Here is a 27,194-nt window from a genome sequence, read left to right on the forward strand (position 1 = left end):
TGAGGTAAACCTGGGTGCTTGGGCCAGGCTGGTGTTGGCCTCCAAAGCCTGGCCGGGGCTGCATAGTACCAGGGGACACAGCCAGCCCCTTGGTCAGGCCTCAGCAGTCGTCATCAGCCCACCTGGTCAAGAGAAATTCTTAAACATGGCAATGTTATCCACTGAAAACAAGATACGCAAAGAAGTAGATTCTGAAATCTTACTGAGTTTTTCATTAAAGCCGGGAAAGTACTATTCTAATAAACACTATTTTAGGGTATAAATAAAATATTTAAACTTAAAATACTGTTGAGTTCTAATATACCTACTTTTCAATTTTTCAATTTTTTTTTGTTACTGTAATGTTTTAGAAAAGTCTTGCTCATTAAGAAAATACATACAGATGTGTATACAGGGGCACGCATTTTTTTTTTTCTTTTTTTCTTTTGCTCCAGTCTCCAAATGATTGGCCAGACCTGTTGTTTCCTGACTGTTCATTTAGCCATTCTGACCGGTGTGAGGCGGCATCTCATTGTGCTTTTGATTTGTATTTCCCTGATCGGAGGCCTACTACTTTAATCAATAGTTTTGTTTTGTTTTGTTTTGTTTTGCATGAAAGACTCTTGAAAAATAAATCTTGAAGAAGAAAAAGAGATCAAGAAGAGGAAGAGGCTGGGGAGAGAGGAAGGACTCTAACTCCCCAGGCTGCCCAGGGAACCCACACATCTGCTCACTTCACTCTCACTTCCGCCATCCCTGGTCACTCCCGCTCGGACCACACAGGCCCTGGGCTGCTACTAGGCCTCTCACTACGTGGCCCAGTGGCCGGGGCTGGGCTTCCTCTGGCTGGTGGACACACACAGCTGACCTTTTAGTTGAGGGTGGGGGGCGTAAATCTGAGGGTTTCAGAGGTCTCCCCACTCTCCGTGGAAGAGTGGCCACATGCCTCTAACTTCTCTTAGTGTAGCTTGGTGGTGAAGAGCCCTCTGGGGCTGCACTGCCCGGTTGGAGTCCTGATTCTTTCGCTTGTGACCGGCTGACCTTGGACAGGTGCCTGTGGCTTTCCTCATGCATGAATCAGAGAGAGCAGTAGCACCTGCCTGTCCCTTGGGGAGGGCTGCTGATGGAGCCAGAGGCCTCGGGGAGGAGCACCAGGGATGCAGAGACGAGGCCGAGGGTGGGGGAGGGGGGTGGAGGGTCCAGTGCTGACTGTGGAGGGAGGTTCCACTGGCTCTGCAGGGGAAGCACCCCGGAAGGAGGGGCTGGGCAGGGAATGGGAATGCAGAAGATGGATGAGCAGGGGATGTGGTTGCGGGGCAGAGCATGGCTAAGGGTGGCCGGGAGGAGACACACAGTGGGACGATCAGTCTCAAGAATCTTTTTTTTTTGTAAGATTTTATTTATTTATTTGAGATAAAGAGTGAGCATGAGTGGGGGGGGGGGGGGGGTCGTGGGCAGAGGGAGAGGGAGAAGCAGGCTTCCCGCTGAGCAGGGAGCCCGATGTGGGGCTCGATCCCAGGACCCTGGGATCATGACCTGAGCTGAAGGCAGACGCTTAACGACTGAGCCACCCAGGCGCCCCTGTCTTGAGATTCTAAGTTGAACTCTGGTTCATGACACTTTCATAGACTCACTGGTTGGTGTTTGAGGCTAGATGATTGTTCTTGGCTCTGACTTCCAAATAGAAGGTCGCTTTATCCTCTGGTAATTTTCAGCCCCAGGCAGAGTGGGGAAACCGTAGTTGGGGTCCTGAGATTAGGGAAGTCGCCCACATAGTCCATTAGCCTCCAGGGCTGAGCCAGGGCTGAAGCAGCCGACGGGGAAGGCCGGCTCCGGGGGTGGGGGGTGGGGGGGCTCCCTTTCCCAGGGCCAGCCCTCCTCTAATTGCTTAGTTCTTTTTGTTATAATAACGGTTTTATTAGGACATAATTCACACACAGTACAAGCCACTCATTTGAAGTGTACAATTTGATGGTTTTAGTCTGACAGTTATACAATTACTACAATATTAGGACATTGTCATCACCCCAAAAAGAAACCATGCCCTCATTAGCAGTCACTCCTTCCCCTGACCCAACATCCTCCTCCCAGCCCTGGGCCACTAGGAATCCACTTTTTAGCTCTATAGATCTGCCTATTCTATTTTGTATGGATGAACTTATATAGTGTGTGGTCTCTTTGGATTGGCTTCTTTCACTGAGCACGTTTTCAAGGCTCACCCATGTGGTAGCACATATCAGACCCTCATCACTTTTTTTTTTTTTAAGTAGGCTCCACACCCAGCGGGGAGCCCAACATGGGGATTGAACTCATGACCCCGAGGTCAAGACCTGAGCCGCCATCAAGAGTCAGACACTTGCTTAACCTACTGAGCCTCCCGGGCGCCCTCAGATCCTCATTACTTTCTACACTGACTACTATCCCATTGTTTGAATGTACCACGTTTATCTTTTCATCAGTTGACGGACATATGGATTGTTCCATTTGGCTATTACGAGTAATGATCTATGAACATTCATATATGTGGACATGTTTTTCTCTTGGGCATACACCAAGGAGTGGAACAGCTGGATCATATGGTTGTAATTCCTTCGTTCTTTGTCTATACTTCTGTTTTAGGACTTAGTACACTCATCACAAGTGCTCACAGATCTGTTTGCCCTATCACATTGCAAGCTTTCCTGTCGCAGACCCCACAGAACCTAGCATCTACAAAGCACTAAGTACGTGGGAACTACTCCACTGAGCCAAATGCTGCTTACAGACACGGCAAGATGAGGCTGGAGAGCTACCCACCAGATCCCATGGCTGGGGGAGGGGGGGTCCCTGGTAACATTGACAAGCCTGATTGAAGTGGGTTCAAGAAAGGAGGAGAGGAGTCAGAAAAAAGGAAGTACAGATCATTTCTTTTGAGAAACTTTTACATTAAAGATAGTGGAAAAATGAGACAAGAGCTAGATGGGGAAGTGAATAAAGAGTATTTTGTTTTTTTGAAGATATGGGAAATGACAGTCTGTTTGTATGACGTAGCAGAGAGGTAAATGCTGATGATGCGGGAGAGAGGTAGACAAGGAGTGATCTCCTTAAGTAGATGAGGGCAGCTGGGATCCCACACAGAAGCAGTGTCATAGATGGAATATTTTTGTCCTAAGACTCACCTGTTGAGACCCTAATGCCCGTGTGACTCTATTTGGAGACAGGACCGTGAGGAGGTGACAAAGGTTACATGAGGCCCTGAGGGTAGAAACCTGCTCTGGTAGAGCTCGTGTCCTCAGAAGAAGAGGAGAGACACCAGGGCTCTTCCCAGCCATGAGTGGACACAGCGAGAAGGCAGCCGCCTGCAAACCAGGAAGAGAGCCCTCACCAGGAGCCAAACCAGCCAGCACCTTGATCTTGGACTTTCCAGCCTCTAGAACTGTGAGAAAATAAATTTCTGTTTTTTTAAGTCACCCAGTCTAATTTGTTTTTTAAGCCACTGGTATTTTGTCATGGCAGCCCCAGCAGAATAAGACAAGGGGGGAGAATGGAGGTTTCAGGAGGAGCAAAGGAGGGTTCACGTGCAGTCACAGGAGGGGAGGCAAAGGACATGGCTGCCAATGCAGTTGGGTGTGTAGACATGTGGCGGGAGGTTCTTCTGGATGCTTTTGTTTCAGTGACAGAGGAAGTGAAGCAAGCAGCAGAGCATGAAGACACAGGGCTGCAGGTCTAGGAAGAGAGGGGAGGAGACAGTGAGCAGACCAGGGCAATGCAGCGAGGCTGAGAGCCACTGGGAGCCCCCTGGGGGTCTGCAGTCACTGAGATGACACTCCTCAGCCCAGGGCTGTCTTTGCCTGCAAGGGTCCTTAGCAGCTCAGGTGCAGGGAGGGAATCAGCAGAGGTGCCTCTGCCCAGGGTTGGGATTTGGCCAAATGAGGAGGATGAACCGCAGGGTAAAAGAGTGAAGGTAGCAGGTTGCTCTCATGATGAACATGGAGACCCAGCACGACTCGGAGAACGAGAAGTCGCAGCGGCTGCAGGCCAGTGGGGGGCCGTGGGGTCACTGGCTTGGAGGACCTGTTGGGGCTGCAGGGTCTGTGGAGTGGGGCGCCAAGGGAGAGACGTGTAAGACGGAGAGCGGAGCAGGGATGCTTTTAACAGGGACTGTGAGGGGCTGCGGGCATTGGTGGTGGAAGGTCAGGGGCAAGACCAGGACGGTGGCTGCTGGGAAGGGAGGGAGGCAAGATGCTTGGGGCAGACCATGCCAGGGCACTGGACCTGGGGGTTCTGAAAGCACACTCAGATGAAGGGAGGAGCGTTAGGAAAGAGTGATCTGGACCTAGCGCTAAAATTTTCACAGGTTGAGGAACAACAAAGATAACCAGAAAAGGGGTGTGTGGTGGTGGTGATCTGCTGGTGTGCCCATCGGAACTGAGGAAGGAGGCGTGGGCTGGAAGCAGACAGGAGCCAGGAGGACACCGGCCCTCCCTCTTGCCCAGGGTCCAAGGAGCACAGGAGAGGAAGGAACCGGCCCTTGAGAGGGCCTCAGGAAGCAGCATCCCTCGGGGAGAGTCAGGTTCCGGTGAGAACAGAAAGGGGAGGGAACATTCATAGCAGAGAATACGAGGAATTTTGCCGTTGATGGAGGGGTCAGAAAGGGCCTTACGGAGCATCTAGAGACAACGGTCTGGAAGGCGAAGGATGTTCTGGGAGTCCCAGGCTCCCCACAGGGCCTGGAATAAAGGGTTTCACAGGATGAGCCAGACACACATTTTGATAGGAAGCTTTGCTGCCCAGAGGTGGGAGGACCAGGGAGAAGTAGGGGTGGGCCTTCCCAGCAGTACTCAGGGCGCCCAGGACCCTGCCTCATTCTTGCTGATACCTGGGAGGGGCCCTGAGAGAGCTGCCTCACGTGGCTTTCAGCACACTTTGTCTTGGTGTGAAAAAGCAGTATTTCCTCTTTGAGGCTGAAGACTCTCATGTGGCAGGAGCTCCAGGGGTAGTGTGGGTTCAGGAGCTAAGGGCTTGGGATGTTCGTATATATGATGGCCACCTGAGGGACAGCCAGGGCCGTCTGCTTCCTCATTCAGGAGACGCTTCTGTTCTGCATTTGTATAGGACTTTACAGTTTTTAAGAGTTCTCTGCTGTTTCCCTGCCCATGTGACAGCTAACACCAGACACTGAGTGAGTTAAGAGACCTTCATGAGACAAGTCTCCCTGCGTGTGGATGGCGGCGATCTGGTCTTAGCAAAATAAACGAAAAGACCCGTGTGTCCTCGCCTCCTGTCAAGAACAACGGACCCAGCATGCGGAACGTACTTTGTCCATCTCCTCCCTCACTCTACTACCAATCCTGCAATGAATTCTTTTCCCTCTAAAACAAAAGAGAAGCGGAAGATAGATTTTAGGAAAAAACCTTCACCTCCTGAGGTGTGTGACTCAGAATATTTTTCTGACCTAAGAGGAAAAAAAAAAAAAAAGCCAAACCATCTACCACTTATGTATATATTTACATATTTACAAATTTATATCTCTCTGATAGAAAATTTATAGTAAAAAATTGAGAGGCAAAAGTCATCTACAGTATCTAGTCATAGATCACAGCAGGGATAGGGTAGATACTGGTGCTGGTTGTTAGTTGATATTTCTTCCAGAAAAGAACCTTCTGGTGGAGGGCCACTTCAGATTAGAATTCCAAAATGTCCTCGAAGATGACATAAACTTGAATGGCAAATCAGATGGCTTTTTGTTCCATTATTTAAATAACTTAGTCGCTATACATTTGATTTCATCTTGTAGTACCGGTCAACTGGGGCTATTAAAAAAAAAAGATCTCATGTTAGTACCTTGTAAAATGCAGACCAAATTACCCTCCTAGTCTAATGCGAGTAGCCCTTTTACAATAAAGCCATCAAAGCCAAGGGCTCCGGGGAGCAGAGATGGAGGGAGACTGGTCTTGGGCCCTCCTGGGATGGTAGCTAGAGGCCCACAGGAAGTACCACCTTCAGGGCGAGGCACTCGTTAACAGCCCATTACCTCAAACCAACTCAGTCTTTGAGTGTCATCGAACTCTCCAAAGAACAAAGCTGAGACCTTAAGGACCCTTACATGAGCTGCTTCTCTTTGTGGCAGTTATCCGCTCCTTGCCACATGAGTCTCCTGGGGATAGTTACTGCCCCTCCCTCAGCCTCTCTTCCTGATGAGTCATCTCTGCAGTGGTGACAGGACCAGCCCCAGTTAGCTCAGAGGAAATGAGCCCAGGCACAAAGCTGCAGAATTGCCTGGACACGCCCCTTCAAACTGAGGTTCCCGTTCTTGCCTAGCGCCTTCCCTACAGTCTGTACTTCATAGGTCAGACCAGATCTGCCAGGCGCAGCCCAGACCACACCAGGGTTCCCCAAATATCCGTACCCCGTTAGTGACCAGAGATCATAAACAGTGAGCGCTGGAGTCACAGGGGTTAGGTAAAAGGGAGCAAATTATGAGCTTTCCTTATTAAGAATCTAATAGGCGCCTGGGTGGCTCAGCCAGTTGGGTGTCTGCCTTCGGCTCAGGTCTTGGTCCCGGGCTCCCTGCAGAGGGGAGTCTGCTTCTCCCTCTCCCTCTGCCTCTCCCCTCTGCTTGTGCTCTCTCTCAAATAAATAAATAAAACCTTAAAAAAAATAATCTAACAGACCGTGAAAATGGGTGCAGTGAATTTTTGAGGGGGTGAAGCGGGCGCTGCTTCCCAAACGTGTCCCAGCAGGCACAGGACTCCTTAGAGCAGCTCTGCAGGTGCAAGGCTCGGTGCCCTGCTGCTCCCCCACCCCCCCGCCTCCCCCCTTCAGGGGGCTCTCCTCACCCACGCCCACACCTGGTGCACCTCCTGCCAATGAATGGGGCCTGCCTCTCCAGCTCCCCTTCAGGCTGAGACACGGCCTACAGACTGCAGATCTTTCTTCCCACAGAAACAGGGTTCTCTGCTCCCTTTTTAACTTGGGTGACTTTGTGACCTGTTTTCTAGGCATTTACACAAAAACAGAGACTACCAGCACTCCCGGAAATTGTCGACATTGGCCTGTGTGGGTGAAAAGTGTGATGTCATGTCCATTTTTCTCTCAGCTATCTGAAATCTACTGGCTGTCCTTGGGTATTTTCTGATTGGGTCTAGCTCTTTCAGACACTGTCCTCACAGAAATGTGACAATTTGGCCTTTGTTCCTGGTTATGCGTGTCCCCTCCCCCACTACTCTTCCAACCCTTCCCCCCTCCACCATATATGTAACTCTTTTAATAATTGAGTTTAAGGAAGTCCCACTGCAGCCACAGTGGGCTCTTTAAATTTAAAAATTATTATTAAATAGGTACAAAATCTGAAGAGTAAACAAAAATACACCAAGAAATGTGAGCTCCCACACCCAGCCCCAAGCTACCCAGGTTTCTCCTGAGGATGTCACCCTCAGATGTCATTTTTACCTTCCTAGACTCATTATCCCAAAGCAGTGCTTTTCATGCTTTTCGGAACTCTCCTGCTCAAGAGCCTACAATGGCTCCCTATTCCCATATCGTTCCATCTTCATGTCCCTGACTTCACTCTTCTGCCACTTGCTCACTTTGATGCTAAGTAGGCCAATCTCTCCGTCAAATAAACCACGAGGTTTAGCTCCCCTCCATGTCTTTGCCTCTGCTGCTTCTTCCGGCTGGAATGCCTTTTCCACTCCACCCCTGCTCTGAAGATCCAGCTCCCATCCTCCCCCGCTCAGAGTCTTCATGATGATTCTGGCCTCTTCACCTCCCCTCGGCTGGCTGCCCAGCCCTGACCATCCCCACCACACATTCTGGCCCATTACCCCGTGCCTCCGCCCTTCTAACTGTTTATGTTCTCGTCCTCTCTCTCCAGTGTGCCCACAAGCTGCTCCAGGGTGGGAACCCTAACGTATCCCTTCTCTGAATCCCACACAATGTCAGGCCTCCCTGGGAACATGATCTCAAACCATCAACTAACACAGTGCCTGACCTCACTGCAGTAACCTCCGTTTTCACGGAGCCGGCGAGGGCATGAGCTCTGGGATGCTCCATCACCTCTGGCTCACAGCCTGCCTTGCATGACGTCGGCAGTCATGCTTCTGATGGCGCTCCTCTGCTGTCACCAGCTGGGTCTCAGCAGAGCCCCACCAGGAATCTCGCCCTGCCCTGGCACTCATGCTTACTGCCGCCAATCTGTAATAGCCACCGTGTCGTCTTTCTCTCCCCACTTCCCTGCTGGCACACCTGTTCCTCACCTCACCTACCGTTGCTCACCCCCTCTCCAGCCCCCTCCGCATGGCCTCCTGCCACCGCCGGCCTCCCTGGTAACCTGGGCGTGTCCCGGCCAGCAGCTGGGGAGAAAGGGACCCTCTGAGTCCCCGGGCCCCGTGGCACACAGGTGCTCCCTGCTGCGCAGAGGCCTGTCCTCATTCCCACCCCAACCGTTGACCCCATGGCTTTCTTGAAAATCAGCAACTCACTCAACAAAGCCAAAGGTCTTGACCACCCGCCCTCCTCCTTAGCCTCTCCTCCCCTTTAGTACGCAGCCACCTCCCTGAGGGTCTCTAGCAGGGGGCCACCCTGGCTCTCCTCCTGGACTTGTCCCACCCTGGCTCCTCCACTCTGCCTGTCACCCGAGGGCCTTGGGCTTGGCTTTCTTGGTGACCTCAGACGCTCAGAGCATCAGTTACTGTCCTGATGAAGATGCTGTAGCTCCAGCCACAGCCCCTAAAGCCACTTCTGCAGTTATGCGCCGGACCTAGGACCCAAGTAATGCGCCCACCCCACACTCAGCCCGTCACAGCACAGACCCAGCTTCCCAAGCCAGAGCCGCGCCTGACTCCTCCATACGCCTGGTGGGGCCACCATCTTCCAGGCACCAAGCGTCGGAATTCCTGCCACTTCTGGCCTCTTTCCTGGTTAATAATAATATTCATAACCATAATAGCACAGTAACATTTATTAAGCCCCATTCTGAGCCAGTCACTGTTCAAAGCATTTTATTTTTATTAACTTGTTTATACATGTTGCTATTTCTATGCTATTATTACCAACACTATTATTTCTCTACTCTTGTTATGCCCATTCTCCATAGAAGACAACTGAGGCACAGAGAGTTGAACAGACTTGTCCGAGGCCCGTGAGAGATGAGCTGGCAGGGAACCCCCACCCCCACCCCCGCGGCAGGGAGCCCGCCCTCTCAGCTGGAATGTTCGTTAATATGACCACCACACTTCCTCCCGCACCTAGCCCTCACGGCCACTCTGCCACGACCACCACGATTCAGGCCCTCTCTGCTTGGTTGCACTGTTTCATTGTCCACCAACCAGTGTTCCCTTCTCCAGCCTCTTGTCTGTTAATTCCCCATATACTTTGTCTAACGCAGAGCTCTGCTCAGAAATCCTCAGTGGTTTCCCAGGAAAAAATGACACAAGCCTCTGGGCAACTCTCTCTATCTTGGCATGGCCAAGCCTGCCAGTTCAGCCCCAGCTCCCTCTATTCACCGATATCTGCTGCCCCAAAGAGGATGACTCTTCACTCCCTATCCCGCCCTTTACAGCCCTGAGCCTTTACTCTTCCCATCACCCCCTAAAGCCCAGCTCCTGGGCCCTTGCCTCCTGACTGCCAAGGACGTGGTGGGGGACAGGGATCCTTCTGGAGCCTCCATAGCCTCCTTAGTCAGCACTGCTACTCCTAACAGTGTCTGGATCCTAGCTTTTGCTTGTGATACAGGCCCAGCTCTGACCCTGGCTCCCGAAGTGAACCCAATCCTTGGTCCAGTTCTCCCGGGATGGGAGATGGAGGCTAACAGTATAACCCTCGGAGTCTGAAGACCCTGATTTGAATCCCAGCTCGACTGCTTCTTAGCAATGGGACCTGACTTCTCATAGTCGCTGTCTCTAAGCAAGTGGTAATGACACCCCTGTGCGAGGCCCATCGTGAGGGTGTGAGGCGGTGCTACACGGAAAATGCCGAGCCCAGCGCTGATGCTACATATTACCATTCAAGACAAGTGACAGATAGACAGATGGTCCCCAAGGAAGAGGCGCTCTACATCAGGGCTGTTCTGGTTCTGCTACATGATATGTAACTTACCCACTGTACAGTCTACAGGGTACTTACTTGGTTCTCTCTGTGTTTCTGCCACATTTCATACAACCTACAAACAAAGGAATTTTCAACTCAGTTAAAGGACTGAAAAGCAAAGCTGAAATCTGCAGTTATAGCCTGCCTGATGGGAGACCTGAATCTGGAACACTCTAAACCACACCTGTCAAGTTGGTCTTCCTGCTCTTCCAAATGCTTAAGTTAAACTAACTACAGAGGGGGTCCAAAGAGGTGTTCCAAAACTGCTCATCAGAAGACAGAAAAAGAAAACCAAACACTGAACAACAATGGCTATTTCTGCAGCAGCTCATGCATAAGGCTAAAGATGTAGGGCAGGCTCGGATGGCGTGGGCCAGCACTGCCCAGGAATATGTGAGCCACAGGGGTAATTTAACAATTTTAGCAATCACCTTACAAAGGAAAAAGAACTGGGTGAAATTCATTTTCAAAATGTTTTAATTTTGAAATTAATTTTAATGTTTAATTTTGACACTTTAATAATTTTCAAAATACTTTATTTAGTAAGCCCAACGTGTCAAAAATATTATCATTTTAACATGCAATCAAAATAAACATTACTAATGAGATATCTTGTGGCCCTTTTCAAGTATTAAGTCTTATAAATCCAGTGTGTAATTTCTATTTCAGCACATCTGTTTGGACCCCCACGTTTCAAGGGTTCAACGGTCGCAGGTGGCTCATGGCTACCATTTTGGACAGCGCCGTTTTGGACATTAAGATATGGCTTCCACACACGTACGCATCAGTGTCCTCCCATAAAAGGCATCAGCCCTCGTCTGGAGCCAGACTAGCGGTCCAGCAGCCTAGTCCACAGGCTCGACTGAACTTACCGTGGTGTCTGTCAACTACAACTCACCGCGGCAGCTGCTTACGTTCCCCTGTCCCCCTCAGAAGGCTCCGTGCCAAATGCCTCACCCTTTCCCAAGTTATGGCTTTACGATTGTGAAGCTGGCTGAAGTAATTTTTTTCAAGACAATTTTTTTTTTTCAAGTTATACAGAGCTACCGGTACTGCCCATGGGAGTAACTTTCTCTCCACTGAGTGAACTTTTTTTTAAAAGCTAAATCAACCGACTGTTTTGGAATTACATGGGCACTCAGTACCACCTTTTTTTGGTTCAGGTATTCTGGTGACAGACCCACAAGAACTCTGAGTGGAAAATGATTTTGGTTTCTGGGGACCAATCTGTTATGGAGACGATTAACAATGATGCTGCTATTTGGGGATTAAAAATAATTTTTTACAAGAACATTGCCCCAATATTTTACTCATTGGTAATGAAGCCTCAAAACTTTCTTCAGCTGATTTTTCTATCTTATTTAGAGGAGAGTCAACCAACTTGTAATCTACTACCTAGGGATCTTTGTGGTATTTGCAACCTGTAATACGGACACAGTATTCCTGAGACGCCATATTCTAGTGGCAATGTGCAAACAGTAGTCTAGGACAGCAATGACAGACAGAACTTTCTGCGATGATGGAATTCTTCTCTATCTGGTCCATCCCATTACGGTAGCCGCCGGCTCTCTGTGGCTACCGAGCACTTCATATGTGGATAGTTCAAATGAAGAAAGAAATTTTAAATTAAATTTAATGAATTTGATTTTATATTTAAACCACTCCACGTGGCCAGTGCCTATGGTACTGAGCAGTGCAGGTCTAGGGAAAGTGAAATCTAAGTTGGTCCAAGACGTGAATGTGAAATGACATGGGTCCTACACACCATCACGTGGCTGAAAGCTGACTCTTCCGCATTCCCTGTGGCAGTGACAAATCAGTCTTGCAAAGAGCCTTCTGGAGAAAGCGGATATGGAAAGTGTCGGGGCTGCAAGAACATCTGGTCTTCACATTTACAGCCTGGATCCTGGTCTGTGTCCCCTGGGGCTTCAGGAGGGGCTTCTTGTCCCCAGGAAAGAACAGGATGGGGGGCAGGTTACCCATTCTCCAGGGCACATGGGCTGCCTTCCAGGCTGGCCCACATCTCTAAGGAAGCAAGGATGGCTCAGGAAGGCAGTGCAGGTAATAGCAGGTCATTATGACCCACTCCAAGTCACCAAACCCCAACAACAGCTGCCTTTTCCCCGGGACCTCCTTTTGGGCTAGAAGACGTGGAAAGTACGGCCCTGGCAGCCAAGAGCAAGCGGTCTTTTGCAAAATCCAGCTTGGAGACCAGAGATATAATATCTGCTGAAGCAGACCACAAGTAGAAGGAGGCCGGGGAACATCCATCTGTGTTTCCACGTCTGTAAAGCCCCCTATGGCCTGAGGATTCCTTCTGCCCTTAAGATCATGCAAAATCTTGGCAAACCTGGCAGACCCAGCAACCTCGGACAAGGAACACAAAACGAAACAAAAGGCTTGGTTTTCTTCTAAACACTTAAAATTCCAAACTTTGCTTTAGTCTCTAAACTATTAATTTTCTGGCCTTTGAAAACCCAATTTGAGTTTGAAAACTTATTTTTTTGAAAGAAAGTATACATACCTTTTCTAAACAGCAAAAAAAATGCCACTCCTGCTACGAGGACTACTGCTGGTAAAATCACAAAATTGTGCCTTGACTGCCCTGTAAAAAAAAAAAAAAAAAAAAAGGAAGCCAGTGAGAAAGAAAGAAACAGCCAGACTGATCAAAACAGAGATCCAGGTGACTCTCCTTATTTGCAGATTCCATATCTGCAATCTACCTATTTGCTAAAATATATGTGTCCTCCCCACGTCAATGCTCACAGCACGTTCACGGTCCCTAGAGGACACGTGCAGCAGGATGGTGAAAAATCTGATTGCTAGTGATCAAAAACCTCCCAAAAAACAAGAGTCCAGGGCCTGATGGATTCCCTGGGGAATTCTACCAAACATTCAAAAAAGAAATAACACCTATTCTACTGAAGCTGTTTCAAAAAATACAAACAGAAGGAAAATTTCCAGACTCATTCTATGAGACCAGCATTACCTTAATCCCCAAACCAGGCAAGACCCCGTCAAAAAGGAGAATTTCAGACCGATATCCCCGATGAATATGGATTCCAAAATGCTCAACAAAATCCTAGCTAATGGGATCCAACAATACATTAAAAGGTTCATCCACCATGACCAGGTGGGATTTATCCCCGGGATGCAAGGGTGCTTCAACATTCGCAAATCAATCAATGTGATAGAACACATTAATAAGAGGAGGGAGAAGAACCATATGGTCCTCTCAATTGATGCAGAAAAAGCATTTGACAAAATACAACATCCTTTCCTGATTAAAACTCTTCAGAGTATAGGGATAGAGGGAACATTCCTCAAGTTCGTAAAATCCATCTATGAAAAACCCACAGCAAATATCATCGTCAATGGGGAAAAGCTGAGAGCCTTTCCCTTAAGATCAGGAACACGTCAAGGATGCCCACTCTCGCCACTATTGTTCAACATAGTACTAGAAGTCCTAGCAACAGCAATCAGACAACAAAAAGAAATAAAAGATAATTCAAACTGGCAAAGAAGAAGTCAAACTCTCTCTTTTCACAGACAACATGATACTTTATGTGGAAAACCCAAAAGACTCCACCCCCAAATTACTAGAACTCATACAGCAATTCAGTAATGTGGCAGGATACAAAATCAATGCACAGAAATCAGTTGCTTTCTTATACACTAACAACGCAACTGTAGAAAGAGAAATTAGAGAAACGATTCCATTTACAATAGCACCATAAACCATCAGATACCTCGGAATAAACCTAACCGAAGAGGTAAAGGATCTATACTCTAGGAACTACAGAACACTCATGAAAGAAATTGAAGAAGACACAAAAAGATGGAAAAACATTCCATGCTCATGGATTGGAAGAATAAACATTGTTAAAATGTCTATGCTACCCAGAGCAATCTATACCTTCAATGCCATCCCAATCAAAATTCCAATGACATTTTTCAAAGTGCTGGAACAAACAATCCTAAAATTTGTATGGAAACAGAAAAGACCCCGAATCACCAAGGAAATGTTGAAAAAGAAAAACAAAGCTGGGGGCATCATGTTGCCCAATTTCAAGCTATATTACAAAGCAGTGTTCACCAAGACAGCATGGTACTGGCACAAAAACTGACACATACACCAATGGAACAGAATAGAGAGCCCAGATATGGACCCTCAACTCTATGGTCAACTAATCTTTGACAAAGCAGGAGAAAACATGCAATGGAAAAAAGACAGTCTCTTCAATAAATGGTGCTGGGAAAATTGGACAGCCACATGCAGGAGAATGAAACTCGACCATTCTCTAACACCATACACAAAGATAAATTCAAAATGGATGAAAGACCTCAATGTGAGACAGGAATCCATCAAAATCCTAGAGAAGAACATAGGCAGTAACCTCTTTGACATCGCCCACAGCAACTTCTTTCAAGATACATCTCCAAAAGCTAGTGAAACAAAAGCAAAAATGAACTTTTGGGACTTCATCAAGATAAAAAGCTTCTGCACAGCAAAGGAAACAGTCAACAAAACAAAGAGGCAACCCACAGAATGGGAGAAGATATTTACAAATGACACTACAGATAAAGGGCTGGTATCCAAGATCTATAAAGAACTTCTCAAACTCAACACCCAAAAAACAAATAATCAAGTCAAAAAATGGGCAGAAGATATGAAAAGACACTTCTCTGAAGAAGACATACAACTGGCTAACAGACACATGAAAAAAATGTTCATCATCATTAGCCATCAGGGAAATTTGAATCAAAACCACATTGAGATACCACCTTACACCAGTTAGACTGGCAAAAATGGACAGGGAAAGAAACAACAAATGTTGGAGAGGTTGTGGAGAAAGGGGAACCCTCTTACACTGTTGGTGGGAATGCAAGTTGGTACAGCCACTTTGGAAAACAGTGTGGAGGTTCCTATGACCCAGCAATTGCACTCCTGGGTATTTACCCCAAAGACACAGATGTAGTGAAAAGAAGGGCCATATGCACCCCAATGTTCATAGCAGCAATGTCCGCAATAGCCAAACTGTGGAAAGAGCCGAGATGCCCTTCAACAGATGAATGGATAAAGAAGATGTTGTCCATATATACAATGGAATATTACTCAGCCATCAGAAAGGATGAATACCCAACTTTTACATCAACATGGATGGGACTGGAGGAGATTATGCTAAGTCAAATAAGTCAAACACAGAAAGTCAATTATCATATGATTTCACTTATTTGTGGAACATTTGTGGAATAGCATGGAGGACATTAGGAGAAGGAAGGGAAAAATGAAGGGAGGGAAATCGGAGGGGGAGACCAACCATGAGAGACTATGGACTCTGAGAAACAAACAGGGTTTTAGAGGGGAGGGGAGAGGGGGGATTGGTTAGCCCGGTGATGGGTATTAAGGAGGGCACGTACTGCATGGAGAACTGGGTGTTATATGAAAACAATGGATCATGGATCACCACATCAAAAACTAATGATGTATTGTATGGTGACTAACATAACAAAATAAAATTTAAAAAAAAAATCTGATTGCTAGGTGCGCACGTCCCCAGCTGAGGCCAAACAAGGCAACGCTCTTGTTCTTGAGTCCTCTCCTCTAATGTAAGCAAGTGTCCTATTCCTGGTCTGTGTACTGCCACACTTTTGTCGCTTTTTGTTGGCTATTTCATTGTCTAAAATAGCCCCAAACACAGTGCCAAAGTGCTGTGTAGCGTTCCTAAGTGCAAGAAAGCTGGGATGTGCCTTTCAGAGAAAATGTATGTGTTAGATATGCTTCATCTAGGCGTAAGTCATGGTGCTGTCGGCCGGGAGTCCAATGTTCATGAATCAACAATACATATATAATAAGGAGTCTTTAAATAGAAACACACACAAAACAAGGTTATTTAATGATTTCTTGCCAAAAATGTGACCACAAGCTTGCAGGAACCTAACCCTGCATGTCCCAGAAGCAACATTCAGTATTCACTAATTCCGTATTCACGGTGACTTTATGACACACGACTACCACAAATCAAGAGAACCGACTGTATTTATAAATAAACTTACCCACACAAGGTTGATACATAGCAAGCCCAGTGTTATTTATTAAAAGATGCAAATATTACACTAGAAGTGTTGTTCTCAGCTAGCCCACACTACCTGTGGAAGCTGAACTTAGCAGCGTGTGTCTGGTAGGGCAATTTGGCAGTAGCGTTACAAGTGCTCAGTAAAAACGTCTGACAGAAAGCAGCCAGACACTGTGCTGGGTGACACGCCCATAGTCTCACTGAACCATTACAACACTCACAGAGTGCTTTAACCTCTTGGTGCCTCGGCTTCCTCAAGGGGTAACTGTAAATGGGATTGATAAATATGCCTATCTCACAGGGCAGTTGTGAGCATCAGTTAACACCCTTGAGGACAGCTATTAGCTATCACCATCAAGCTACTGGGGAGATGCCATTGGTACCTCTACTAACATCCTTTGACCCTGCAAGTCCATTTCTAAGATATTAACCTACAGAAACCATCAGCGATGTGCCCTTCCCCTCCCTCCAAAAAAGGCACAAAGATATTTACCGCAGCTTTCCTGACAGTATCAAAAAGCTAAAACAACCTACGTGTCCTTAACGGAAAAGTAAGACATGTTTATAAGGTGGACTCCATCCAGCTACTAAAAATACAAAGGCAGAATACTTAAGCATATGGCAAAACGATCACAATGCCCTGCTAAGGGAAGGATGGGGTCACCAACGGCAAACACTGAGGGTTAAAAGAAAAAGGGAGAGGCTGGGGAGGGGAGAGAGAAAGTGAATGAACAAATGAGAATGAGAATGTGAACACACACCCTTTCCTCTTATTCGGAACACAGGTGGGTTAGGACAAACAGAAAGTCACCCACCTGTATGATCTGAGAAGCCCCTGGCCAGAAACTGCTAGTTAGTTCCCTATAACGCCCCCTATCCATTCGCCTCTCTTTAGTAACAGAATTCAGATTTTCAGCTGGGCATACTATCACTCCACTCAAAGATTAATTCCTCAGCCTTTCTTGCAGCTAGGTTTGACCACGTGACTAAGTGTTGGACACTGAGCTGAAGGAAGGGTTGTGTGGGATTTTTCCAAAGTCTCCCTTTTCTGGATCCTCCTGCCTGAAATAGTGGGGAAGGCAGGAGGAACCAGGCTGCTGCTGGGTCTCTGACAACTTCATGAAGCAGCAGTATGCCCAGTGCTGCCTACCTGGGAGATATATAGATATATAGTTAATGTGAAAGAAGTCATCTACATTTTTACACCACTGATATTTAAAAAAAAAAATTTTTTTTTTTTAAACAGCTGAATCTAACAGTACTTGATCCAGTCCCTTCCAAAAACCTTTGTCCCAGGGATGATGCCAGATGCTGCCACCACTCTGGGAGGGCAGATACTCAGGGGAGATGACACTGACAGTAAAAGAAGTTCTTCAGTCTGCTCCTTTTCTCTTCCCCTGGCTCCTGAGATGCCACCATGCTGGAGTTTTCTTCCTGCCTCCCTGGAGGTCCTTCTCAGTCTTCTCCTCTGCTGGACGCTCATCCTCTCAACAGCCTCTAAATGCTGGAGTTCCCGAGACTCGGTCCCTGTCCCTTCTGCTCACTAGGTGGTCTCACCTAGTCCCACGGCTTTAAATGCCAACTATATGCTGATTCTGCCCACACTTACTCCTCCTGTGCGAACGACTCACCAGAGACCTAGACTCGTAAATCAAAGCGCCTTACCTGACGTCTCCATTTGAAATCTAACGGGCATCTCAAACATGTCCCAAACCAAACTTCTTATATCCTCCACACACCTGCTTCTCTGCTTTCTAGTCTCAGTAAATGGTGACACTGTTCATCCAGTGGCTTGAGCCAGAAATCTGGGGGTCATTTGCACATTTCTTATTAGGGACCCTTCTCCCCCACTCAAACCATTAGGAATTCTTGGGGCTGTATTTTCAACATGTACCCTAACCTGAACCACTTCTCCCAATCTCTGCTGCTATCACGGTCTTCCAAGATACCATAACCTCTGGCTGAGACCCAGAGTTTCTAAATTGGGTGCATAAACCCCAGAGAGTACACGAAATGACCAGTGAGGTGCAAAAAAAGCGAGAATCTCTACTTACATTTGCTACTTATATCAGTCTTTAAGTTTTTCCGATTTCCTCTATGTTTTAAAATGGTACAAGTTAGGGGCACCTGGGTGGCTCAGTCAATTAAGCGTCCAACTCTTGGTTTTGGCTCAGGTCATCATCTCATGGATCGTGAGATCGAGCCCCGCATTGGGCTCTGCACTCAGTAGAGAGTCTGCTTGAGATGTCCTCTCTCCTTCTCCCTCTGCCCCTCCCCCAATTTGCACATGTTCTCTTTCTCTCTCTCTCTCTCAAATAAATAAATAAATCTTTAAAAATAAAATAAAATGGTACAAGTTATATTCATTGTGGTAGAAGCCTCTAGTGATCCCCATACCCAATCTCCCCATTTTCCTTTGGTAATAGAACCCCTGTGTTTTAAGTGGGTGCATGGCCAGCCAGCTAAGGAGGACATTTCCCAGCCTCCCCCAGCAGCCGTGGCCGTGAACTCAGTCTGGCCAAGCTGCTGGCACTGGAAGTGATGCATGCCACACTGGGTGGATCTTTAAAGGGAAGGACTGTGCTCTCTCCTCTCTCTTCCCACTTGCTTTGAGGCAAATAGAGATATGAACCCCTGTTTGACTCCAGAGAGCACAATTTTTTTTTTTTAAGATTTTATTTATTTATTTGACAGAGAAAGACACAGCAAGAGAGGGAACACAAGCAGGGGGAGTGGGAGAGGGAGAAGCAGGCTTCCCGCTGAGCAGGGAGCCCAATGCAGGGCCCCAGATATAGGTCTCCTATGTCAGCACAACTCTGGGATTTATTTATTTATTTTTAAAGATTTTATTTATTTATCTGACAGAGAGAGCGCACACAGGTAGGCAGAGCGGCGGGCAGAGGCAGAGGGAGAAGCAGGCTCCCCGCTGAGTGGGGAGCCCGATGTGGGGCTCGATCCCAGGACCCTGGGATCATGACCTGAGATGAAGTTAGACGCTTAACCCACTGAGCCACCCAGTTGCCCCAGCACCACTCCAGGATTTAGATGACCTAAGAACTACCTAGCAATGTTTCTCAAACTTTCACAAAATCTATAATGCAATATGAACTATTAGTTTGGGTGGGGGGAAATGGAAAAGAAAGACGAATCACCATTATTGCATAACAAAGAGAGTTTGTTTGCAAATTAACAATCTCTTATCATCAATGAGAGGGATGTGATCAAGACAATCTTTTCTCAAGGTATCTACAGGGAAGGGCATCTTATTTGGACATTCAATTCCAATGGTAAAGGTTAAATGAAAACCTATGCAAGGGCAAAATGCTGGAAAATTTCTTAAAATATTCCATATAAATCTATAGAGGATCTTCTTCAGAAATTATTTCCTTCAAGCATTTGACTCTTGGGACACAAGAAGCTTTTCAAGATTTCAACTTGCTCGTTCATTCTGCACACAATACCTTCTTTTTCTTGTTGGTTATGTGAATCACACACAGGCCAAAGCCAAAATAGCACACTGCTTTTGTTTCTTGTTCCCATGATAAGGCAACTATCTGCTAGCATGCAAACTGCATTTCCACACCTTGGATATGGTATAACACCTTGGCTATTATGCAACACCCACTAAGTGGAATTAAGAAAGAAGTGTTTGCTCCAAGCATAACAATTGTCATTGACTTTGCAGCTGGCTTTCAAATCTTCTGGATAATTGTGTGACTTGCACGAAGGGTGCCTCCCTGAGTGGTACCTCTGTGGGTTCGGTCTTTTTTCTGCCTTTAGGGACCAAAACCATCAGTTAAGAACTGGAACTCATTTTGCACTTCATCTGGAAGTATTTGTTTGTTTTACCCAGGAAGTCACACTGCTTAGCCTGAAAATGATAAAATGAACTTAAGGCCTCCATGTCATTATCTGAAAATTTTCAGGGTGCCTTGGGTGGCTCAGTTGGTTAAGCGTCTGACTCTTGATCTCAGCTCAGGTCTTGATCTCAGGGTGGTGAGTTCAAACCCCATGTTGGGCTCCACCCTGGGCATGGAACCTACTAAGAAAAGGAGGGAGGAGAGAGGAAAGAGGAAAAAGGAGAGAGGAGAAATGAAAGAGGGGAGAGAGGAAAGAAAATTTTCAAAAAAGGACAGTACATCGGAGACTCAGGGAGAAGGGCTCACTAATCAAATATAATTCAAGGTTTTCTATATTCATTATATTGACTTCAATTGCCTTTTTCTGTTTCAGTTGCTTGTTCAGAAAAAATTGATTCACAGAATCACCCTATCGCTGCCCAAGGAGACTCAAAGAGTCTGTGTTTGCCCTTAGATCTGGTTCACTATTTACAATTAGGATACTGTTCTGCACTATACGTGTTCACAATTGTCATCTCTTCTTTTATGTTCTAATGATCCACTTTCAAATTACCAATCCTTTTGTCTGTAAACTGGGAAGCTAATGTAAAAAAAACCCCGATAATAAAAATTGCAAATTACAAAGGTACATGATAGTTAAACAAAATAAAAGGACCACAGCCAAGACAGATTGTCATGCTATTCACGGAGTCGCCTATAGACAAATGTACCTAGTGCACATTCTTGGAGCACAAGTGCAGCCTTTAAGAACACAATGGTTATTAAGAACATTACAAAGTACTGTTGTGAATAGTTAGGAGCATGGGCTCCGGAGCCCAATGGCCTGACTTCAAAACCAGGCTCTGCCCCTTACTATCTGTTGACCTGAGGCAATCAATCACACTAAACTCCCTGTGTCCGGGTTTCTCCCCATAAAATAAGGATCATAGTGACTAGTACCCAACTCATACAGTTGGGGGAAGACTGAATTACTTAACAAACGTATGAGAACGGTGCTTGACACAGAAAAGGCTAAGAAATGTTATCCGTATATCTGTAATGCAGTGTCTGTGAACACCATACCTCATTTTACATTTCAGACTTGTGAAATGCAAGTCAGCATCTCTGGTTTGAAATTCCAGAACCATCCATGGTCCCTGGGCCCCACCTGTATAGAGTATCCCCGCCATGACACACTGGGTTGTTTACTCACCGTTTGGGACACAGGTTGCTAAAGCAAGCGATGATGTCTGTTTGGACAATGGGTTGCTAACAATACACTGTATTTCCTGTGAGAGATCATTTTTCTTCTGAATCAACACTTCAGATGGATCGGAGCTATTTTCACACAGTGCTGAAAAGCAATTCCATGAGTAGTTTAAAAATTCTGTGTGGTTGTAAGATTCCGGGATCCTGCAACGGACTGTAATGTCTTCAGCAGTCGAGGTGCAATTTAGTGTTGGAGATGGAAGAGGATCTGGATAAAAGAAATGTAGTATTTAGTACAGGAAAGAGTAACATTTAGGCTCATCGTCTACAAAGGTATGAAGGGCTCCCAACTTCCTTATGAGCTGGAAAAGACAACCACCTCCTTGAGCACCCAGGGGAGAGAATTCTCTCTTCTTCTGGGTCAAATCTACCTGCTCAAATTCAGAATATACGCAGGCACCAAATCCCTTATCCTCAATTCAGAAAGCCAAGAGTTTCCACAGGATAGCAGCAAAGTCACTTAGCTCCAAATCCTCATCTGAGTTGACAGGAGGATTTAACAGTTTTTATTTTTCTCACTTACTTCATTTTTATTTCTTTATTTTTTAAGTAAGCTCTACACCCAACGTGGGGCTTGAACTCATGATCAAGAGTTGCATGCTCTACTGACTGAGCCAGCCAGGCGCTCCGTATTTTTCTCACTTACTTCAAATATTCATTATCCTGTTGTACTGAAAATATTCTTGTGCTTGAGTATAAGGTGGTCCTCAAAACTAAGTGGGCTGCTTCTTAACATATGTAGAGGAAATAGTTTATACTACCTTTCTAAAATCTAAAAGTGTTTAATTCCAAAAGATATCTGACTTACAATATTTGCAAAGCATGCGGTAGAGCCGTGCTGAGAGCAGGTTCTGCTAATAGGCAGAGTAGGGGATGGCACCTGTCACAGACTTGTCAGTCTAGAGGCCTCAGGCCCAATCTTTCTCTAGCAAGTGCCCCCTATTGGCTACAGCAGCCTGAACCTGCAAGCATGGGTTAAGAACCACAATGCTAGTTTATCCCATTAGACATTCGTGCATTTGTTCATTCATATGCCTTCTTGCATCTCTACTTTGCCTCAACAACTAACCATAAGAAATTTGAGAAAACATGTACAAATATATGGACTCTCCAGAAAATGGACATGGAAGCATTTGGATAATAAAATTTCAATGCTTTATGAACATCTACAAAAAAGCAAATTAAAGGAAAGTAACGTTCATCGAGATGCTATAATACTATGCTGCTATTTAGAACAATATTTTCTAAGGCAAAGGAATGCTTATAATCTAATTATTAATCTAAAATAATCTAAAAACTGAAAACATTCAACTCTTTCCCCCCATCTTCTCTAGACTTCCTTCGCACTCAGTTAAGTAACACATCTGGTTAGAGACCTGAGTCACCCATGACTTCCCTTTCTGCTTGGGACTTCTTCACCTGTTAGGTTTAACCAAATTCACATAACTCGTTACGTGTTGTCTGAAAGCAAGCAATGGAAACCTTTCTCCAAATTAAATTGTAAGCAACAGACCAATAGCTTTCAAAAGAGTGAAGAGTTGCTCTCGTTGACTCGAAGTTGGCAAGCCCGGAACCCTCCTCTCTAAGCCTCCTCGGGTCCATCCTGCCTACCACACACCCACAGCAGCCCCAGGAGGCACCTCCCAGCAGCCCCGAGTTTCTCCGTGCACTTGAGAAATGGGATGGATGGTTCTAGATTCTGCTTGTACCTATGCCTGCCTCTGCAACTAAGCTGGGCATTTCTCAGGGGCCTGAAACCGAGCTTTCTAGTTCCTTGGAGATGTTCCACAGAAGCATTTCTCAAATATCAATGGGCACGAGAAATCACCAGGGGTGTGTGTTAAAAATACAGATTCCTGGGCCCCACCACCCCAGATGATTCTGATGTGGATGCTCCATGTGTTCTGTCACAGATTCTAGTTTAGTGATCTAGTTTGGCCGACGTCTAGCATTTCGTTCAACACTTTCTGAACTCAACAGAGGTGCCTCATAAGACCCCTCAGACTGTACATCTTTGGAGGGTAAAGACTAGATACTCCTCACCTCTTACCCATGGCGCCTGACCCAACACAAGGCGCACAGGTGGCTCCTCAGTAAGGAGAATGTATGTTGGACAGAAGGAGGGATGGGTGGATAGATGGATAAATTCAGGGAGACGGTTTCAAATTACTCTCTCCACTGTATAAAAGGTAAACTCTTCAATCAGCTCCCCTCGGAAAAGGAAGGGTGAGGTGGCCAAGAGCCTTGACTCAGGAGCCTGACTGCCTGCGTTCACACCGCAGCCTTACCAGGAAGAGCCACTTGCCCTTGGCCAAGTTACTGAATCCCCCTGTGGCTAGGTGTCCTCTCCTGTACAACAGGGAAACAAGCAGTGCCTCCCCTCCACGGTGGAGGTGAGGATGAAATGAGGTGATACAGGTAAAAACGGACATAGGGATTAACATGCACTGCCTGGCCTGGTCACGTCAGCTGTAATAGAGCACATGACGAGAAGGCAAGGCCCCCCACAAGTGTGCGTTACACAACCAGAGTTGGGAGGTGTGGGCTTCCGCTCTATGTAACCTTGGCCCACAGCTCTTGTGGTAGATTAAGAAATCATCCAGCCCAGGCCTCTTGTTCTACAGATGGAGAGACCCATTGCTAAATCTGTCTCGTTTTCATCTGTCAAATGGAATATAATACTCTACAAGATTGGAAAGGTCTAGTGGAGTATGAACATAATTTGAAAGGGCCTACGTGGAAGAGCTAGTATGATTTTCCATGTTTTCAGAGGTCATTTAACTATCCAAAAGCTCTTTCTGGGGGTCTCACTACAGCACAGTTGCCAGATAGCCATTCTGGAAGAGCCTATCCCGCTCACAGGAAAGTATACAAACCTTCCTGCACCATCTGGCTCAGAGCTTCTACAACTCAGATCTTTGTGTCTAGAATCCTCATATTCTTTCACTGCCCAGGGGACTTCCCACAGCGATGTAACAAATATTAGTTACATCTCTACCTTAAGCAGCATGAAACTGGCAGGAAATGTATTTACTTCATCCTTAAGACAACTTAGTCAATTTACAATGAATGAATTCAGGGGCACTACTCTGTAAGACTGAGAACTGCTTATACAGATCTGAGGATATTTGTGTATTTCTCTTAACTTTAAGAAAAAGTCATACCACTTCAGATCATTTAAGGATAGAATAGTTAATTCTACTTATATGAACATCACCATCTTCAATGCAACTAACAAAAGAAAGAACTAAAAAACATTGACGGTGGAAATTTGAAGGGGATTTTGAGGGAAGAAAGAAACCAAATACCAATTTACACACAGAAGGAAGTAGATGGCCTAAATTGAGGGGGTGCCAGGAAATCCCCCTGTCTAAAATACCTTTCTAAAAATCTCCCATTAGGCCCGAGGTCTCTGGAAGATCACCAAGTCACTTAGGTATTAACATACCCCAAAGGAAGTAGGCATTCCTCATTTCAAAAAAAAAAAAAAAAAGTATGACCAATCATTTTGTCATTCAAGTATGAAATCCTGAGTCATCTTACGTCGTTTTATAACCAAAATCTAAATCGCTTGACTCTTTCTTAGAAGTATCTTCTCTCTTTCCTTTCCCAACATCTACTAGCAACACCTGTCTCCCTAGAAGATCACAGTAGCTTCCAACCTAGTGTCCCCTCTGTCTAATCCACCATCACTACCTACCATCTGATTAATCATCTGAAAATAGAGTTCATCAAGTCACTTCTTTGCTCCAGTATCAGATCCAGTGGCTCCCCACTGTCACAAACTAAAATCCAGACTCTCAAGCCAGGACTGGAGGTCCCACATTCAATGCTGCCCAGATCAGTGCCTCCTGATCAAAACTCACCTCCTCTGGACTCTGCTGCTTGGCGGGTCTTTGCTAACTAGGCTATTCAGTTGGTCTGACTCCTGAAATCAAGCACCTTAGTTGAGTGACCATGAAATTTTAAAAATCAAATTATTCTTAAACGTCTCATCAAGTTTAAAAAGATAAACGTATTCAAAAGTTTGAACTCAGTTTTACAAACTCTATAAAAGGGCTCTTAAAATGCATTCCATTGTTATCTAAATTTGAAATCAATCTTTTTAGTTGCTGGCTCTATAAACAGCCAGATCCCCAACCTGCGCATTTTAAAAATTCTGCTTCTCCAAAGGCATCCACTGGTTCTTCCAATGGGATGCCTGCACACCTTAACAAGCCTCACTCTTCTCAATGGAGTTGATCATCTTCTGGACAAACCAGCCACCCAGTCTGAGAGCCCCCATTTCTGTCAACTGCACCTCCGACCTCCCAGTCACCTGGTTCGATTCCTTCCATTGCTATAATAAATATTTATTGAATGCCTAGTACCTACTGAAGTCCCTTGCTGGGCTCTGGGGCTACAATGATGAACAAGAGAGAAATTCCCTCTTCCTTCCAATGTCTCCAGCAGACCAGGCAGGTGAACTGGTGAATAACAGCTATTCATCCAGCTCCTCACTCCATCTTGTCCCACTGAGACTGCCTCAAATGGGACTTAGAGCTCAGATTTGAACTTCTACACTGGACTTTCTGCCTCTTCTCCATTCCCTGCAAACTACCGTACACACTTTGCTACCAGTTGGATCTTCCTAGAACACCTCTGGCATAGAGTAGGGAGGGCTAGAATGACACCCTCTTCTAGGAGAAAACAAGTGAAACTGGGACCCCACAGAGGTGTGACATGGGTAAAGGTTCAGCTGGGAATGCTGGTGGGTAGCACAGAAAAGGCAGACAAAGTCAAGGGCAACACTAGGATGCCTGAGAACAGAAAGAGGTGATCATGGATGCCAGCCCTCATACAGCCTTACACTATCGATCTTAGCTTTAACCCAGAGTGAGACGGGGCCACTAGAAGGTTCTAAGCTGGTGAATGACATGCTCCAACCTCTGTTTTAAGATCACTCTGGCTGCTTCTGTTTAAAATAAACTGTGGTCATCATATATGTAAGTCAAACCATTACGCTGTACACCTCAAACTTATACAGTGATACAGGTCAATTATGCCTAAATAAAACTGGAAAAAAATGAAATGTAATTAAATTTGTAAATAACACAAAATGTCTCCTGTAAGGGGCAATGGTAGAAGCTGGGTGCCCAATCAGGCGGCTGCTGTAGTCCTCCAGATGAGGATGAAGGAGCCTTGGAACAGCCCCAGAGGAAGTGGTGAGAAGTGGTCAGATGCTGTAAAACCAGCAAAATTTCCTGGTGGGATAAACACAGTGTTCAAGAGAAAGAGGAAGAGAAACATGGTGTCAGGATGACATCAAGGTTTTAGCCCGAGCAACCAGAAAGAAGGCACTGCTGTTAACCAAGCTGGGGGAAAGACCTGGGGAGGAACAGGATTTAAGGGAGAGTTGATGAGCTCACTTTGGGACCTGTGATTTGAGAGGCCCATCAGATAGATATCCGAGTGAAATACAGAGAAGTGGTCAGAAACACACATAAGGAGCTCAGTGGGGCTCCAGGTGAGAGCTCTCAATCTGTGCATTATCAGCATCAAAATAATATTTAAAACCCCCGAACCCAGAACGAGCTCACCCAGCTGGGTGTGAATGCAGGCAGAGAAGGGTGGCTCAAGCCTTCATGTCTCCAATGCTTGCAGGTTGGCAAGATGAGGGAACCAGCCAAGGAAGCTGAGAAGGAACAGTTAGTGAGCTAAAAGAAAACTGGAATAGGGTGGTGTCCTGGATGCCAAGAGAAGGTTGTGTTTCAGAGGAGAGAGTGATCAGCTATGTCAGATGCTGCTGAGTGGCCAAGAAAGATGTGGTGGAGAGAGCATGAATGGACCACTGGCTTCATTAATGAGGAGATCAAGAGTTCTGGTACAGTGATGGGATGAAAGCCTGTTTGGGGTGGGTTAAAAGTAAACAGAGAAAAGGAGTTAGAAAGCAAACATGGACAACCCTTCAGGGAGATTTTCT

The 27,194-nt window shown here is 46.1% G+C and overlaps 1 protein-coding gene across 2 annotated transcripts in view; it reads right to left on the minus strand.

Moving 5' to 3' along the window:
* Positions 1-2,283: 2,283 nt before the first annotated feature.
* CD58 (CD58 molecule) overlaps positions 2,284-27,194 on the minus strand; it is a 43,005-nt gene continuing 18,094 nt past the window's right edge. Inside the window, exons 3-6 of one of the 2 annotated variants that reach the window (XM_021690034.1) lie at positions 21,177-21,440; positions 12,572-12,652; positions 10,084-10,120; positions 2,284-5,771 (exon numbers count right to left, since the gene is read on the minus strand). In XM_021690034.1, the coding sequence (XP_021545709.1) occupies positions 5,762-5,771; positions 10,084-10,120; positions 12,572-12,652; positions 21,177-21,440 (392 nt within the window). In that variant the 3' untranslated portion in view covers positions 2,284-5,761. The remainder of the gene's footprint in view (positions 5,772-10,083; positions 10,121-12,571; positions 12,653-21,176; positions 21,441-27,194) is intronic. The other variant, XM_021690035.1, reaches the window with a different exon arrangement.

The sequence above is a fragment of the Neomonachus schauinslandi genome, chromosome 4, assembly GCF_002201575.2.
Source record: "Neomonachus schauinslandi chromosome 4, ASM220157v2, whole genome shotgun sequence".
Classification (NCBI taxonomy): Eukaryota; Metazoa; Chordata; class Mammalia; order Carnivora; family Phocidae; genus Neomonachus; species Neomonachus schauinslandi.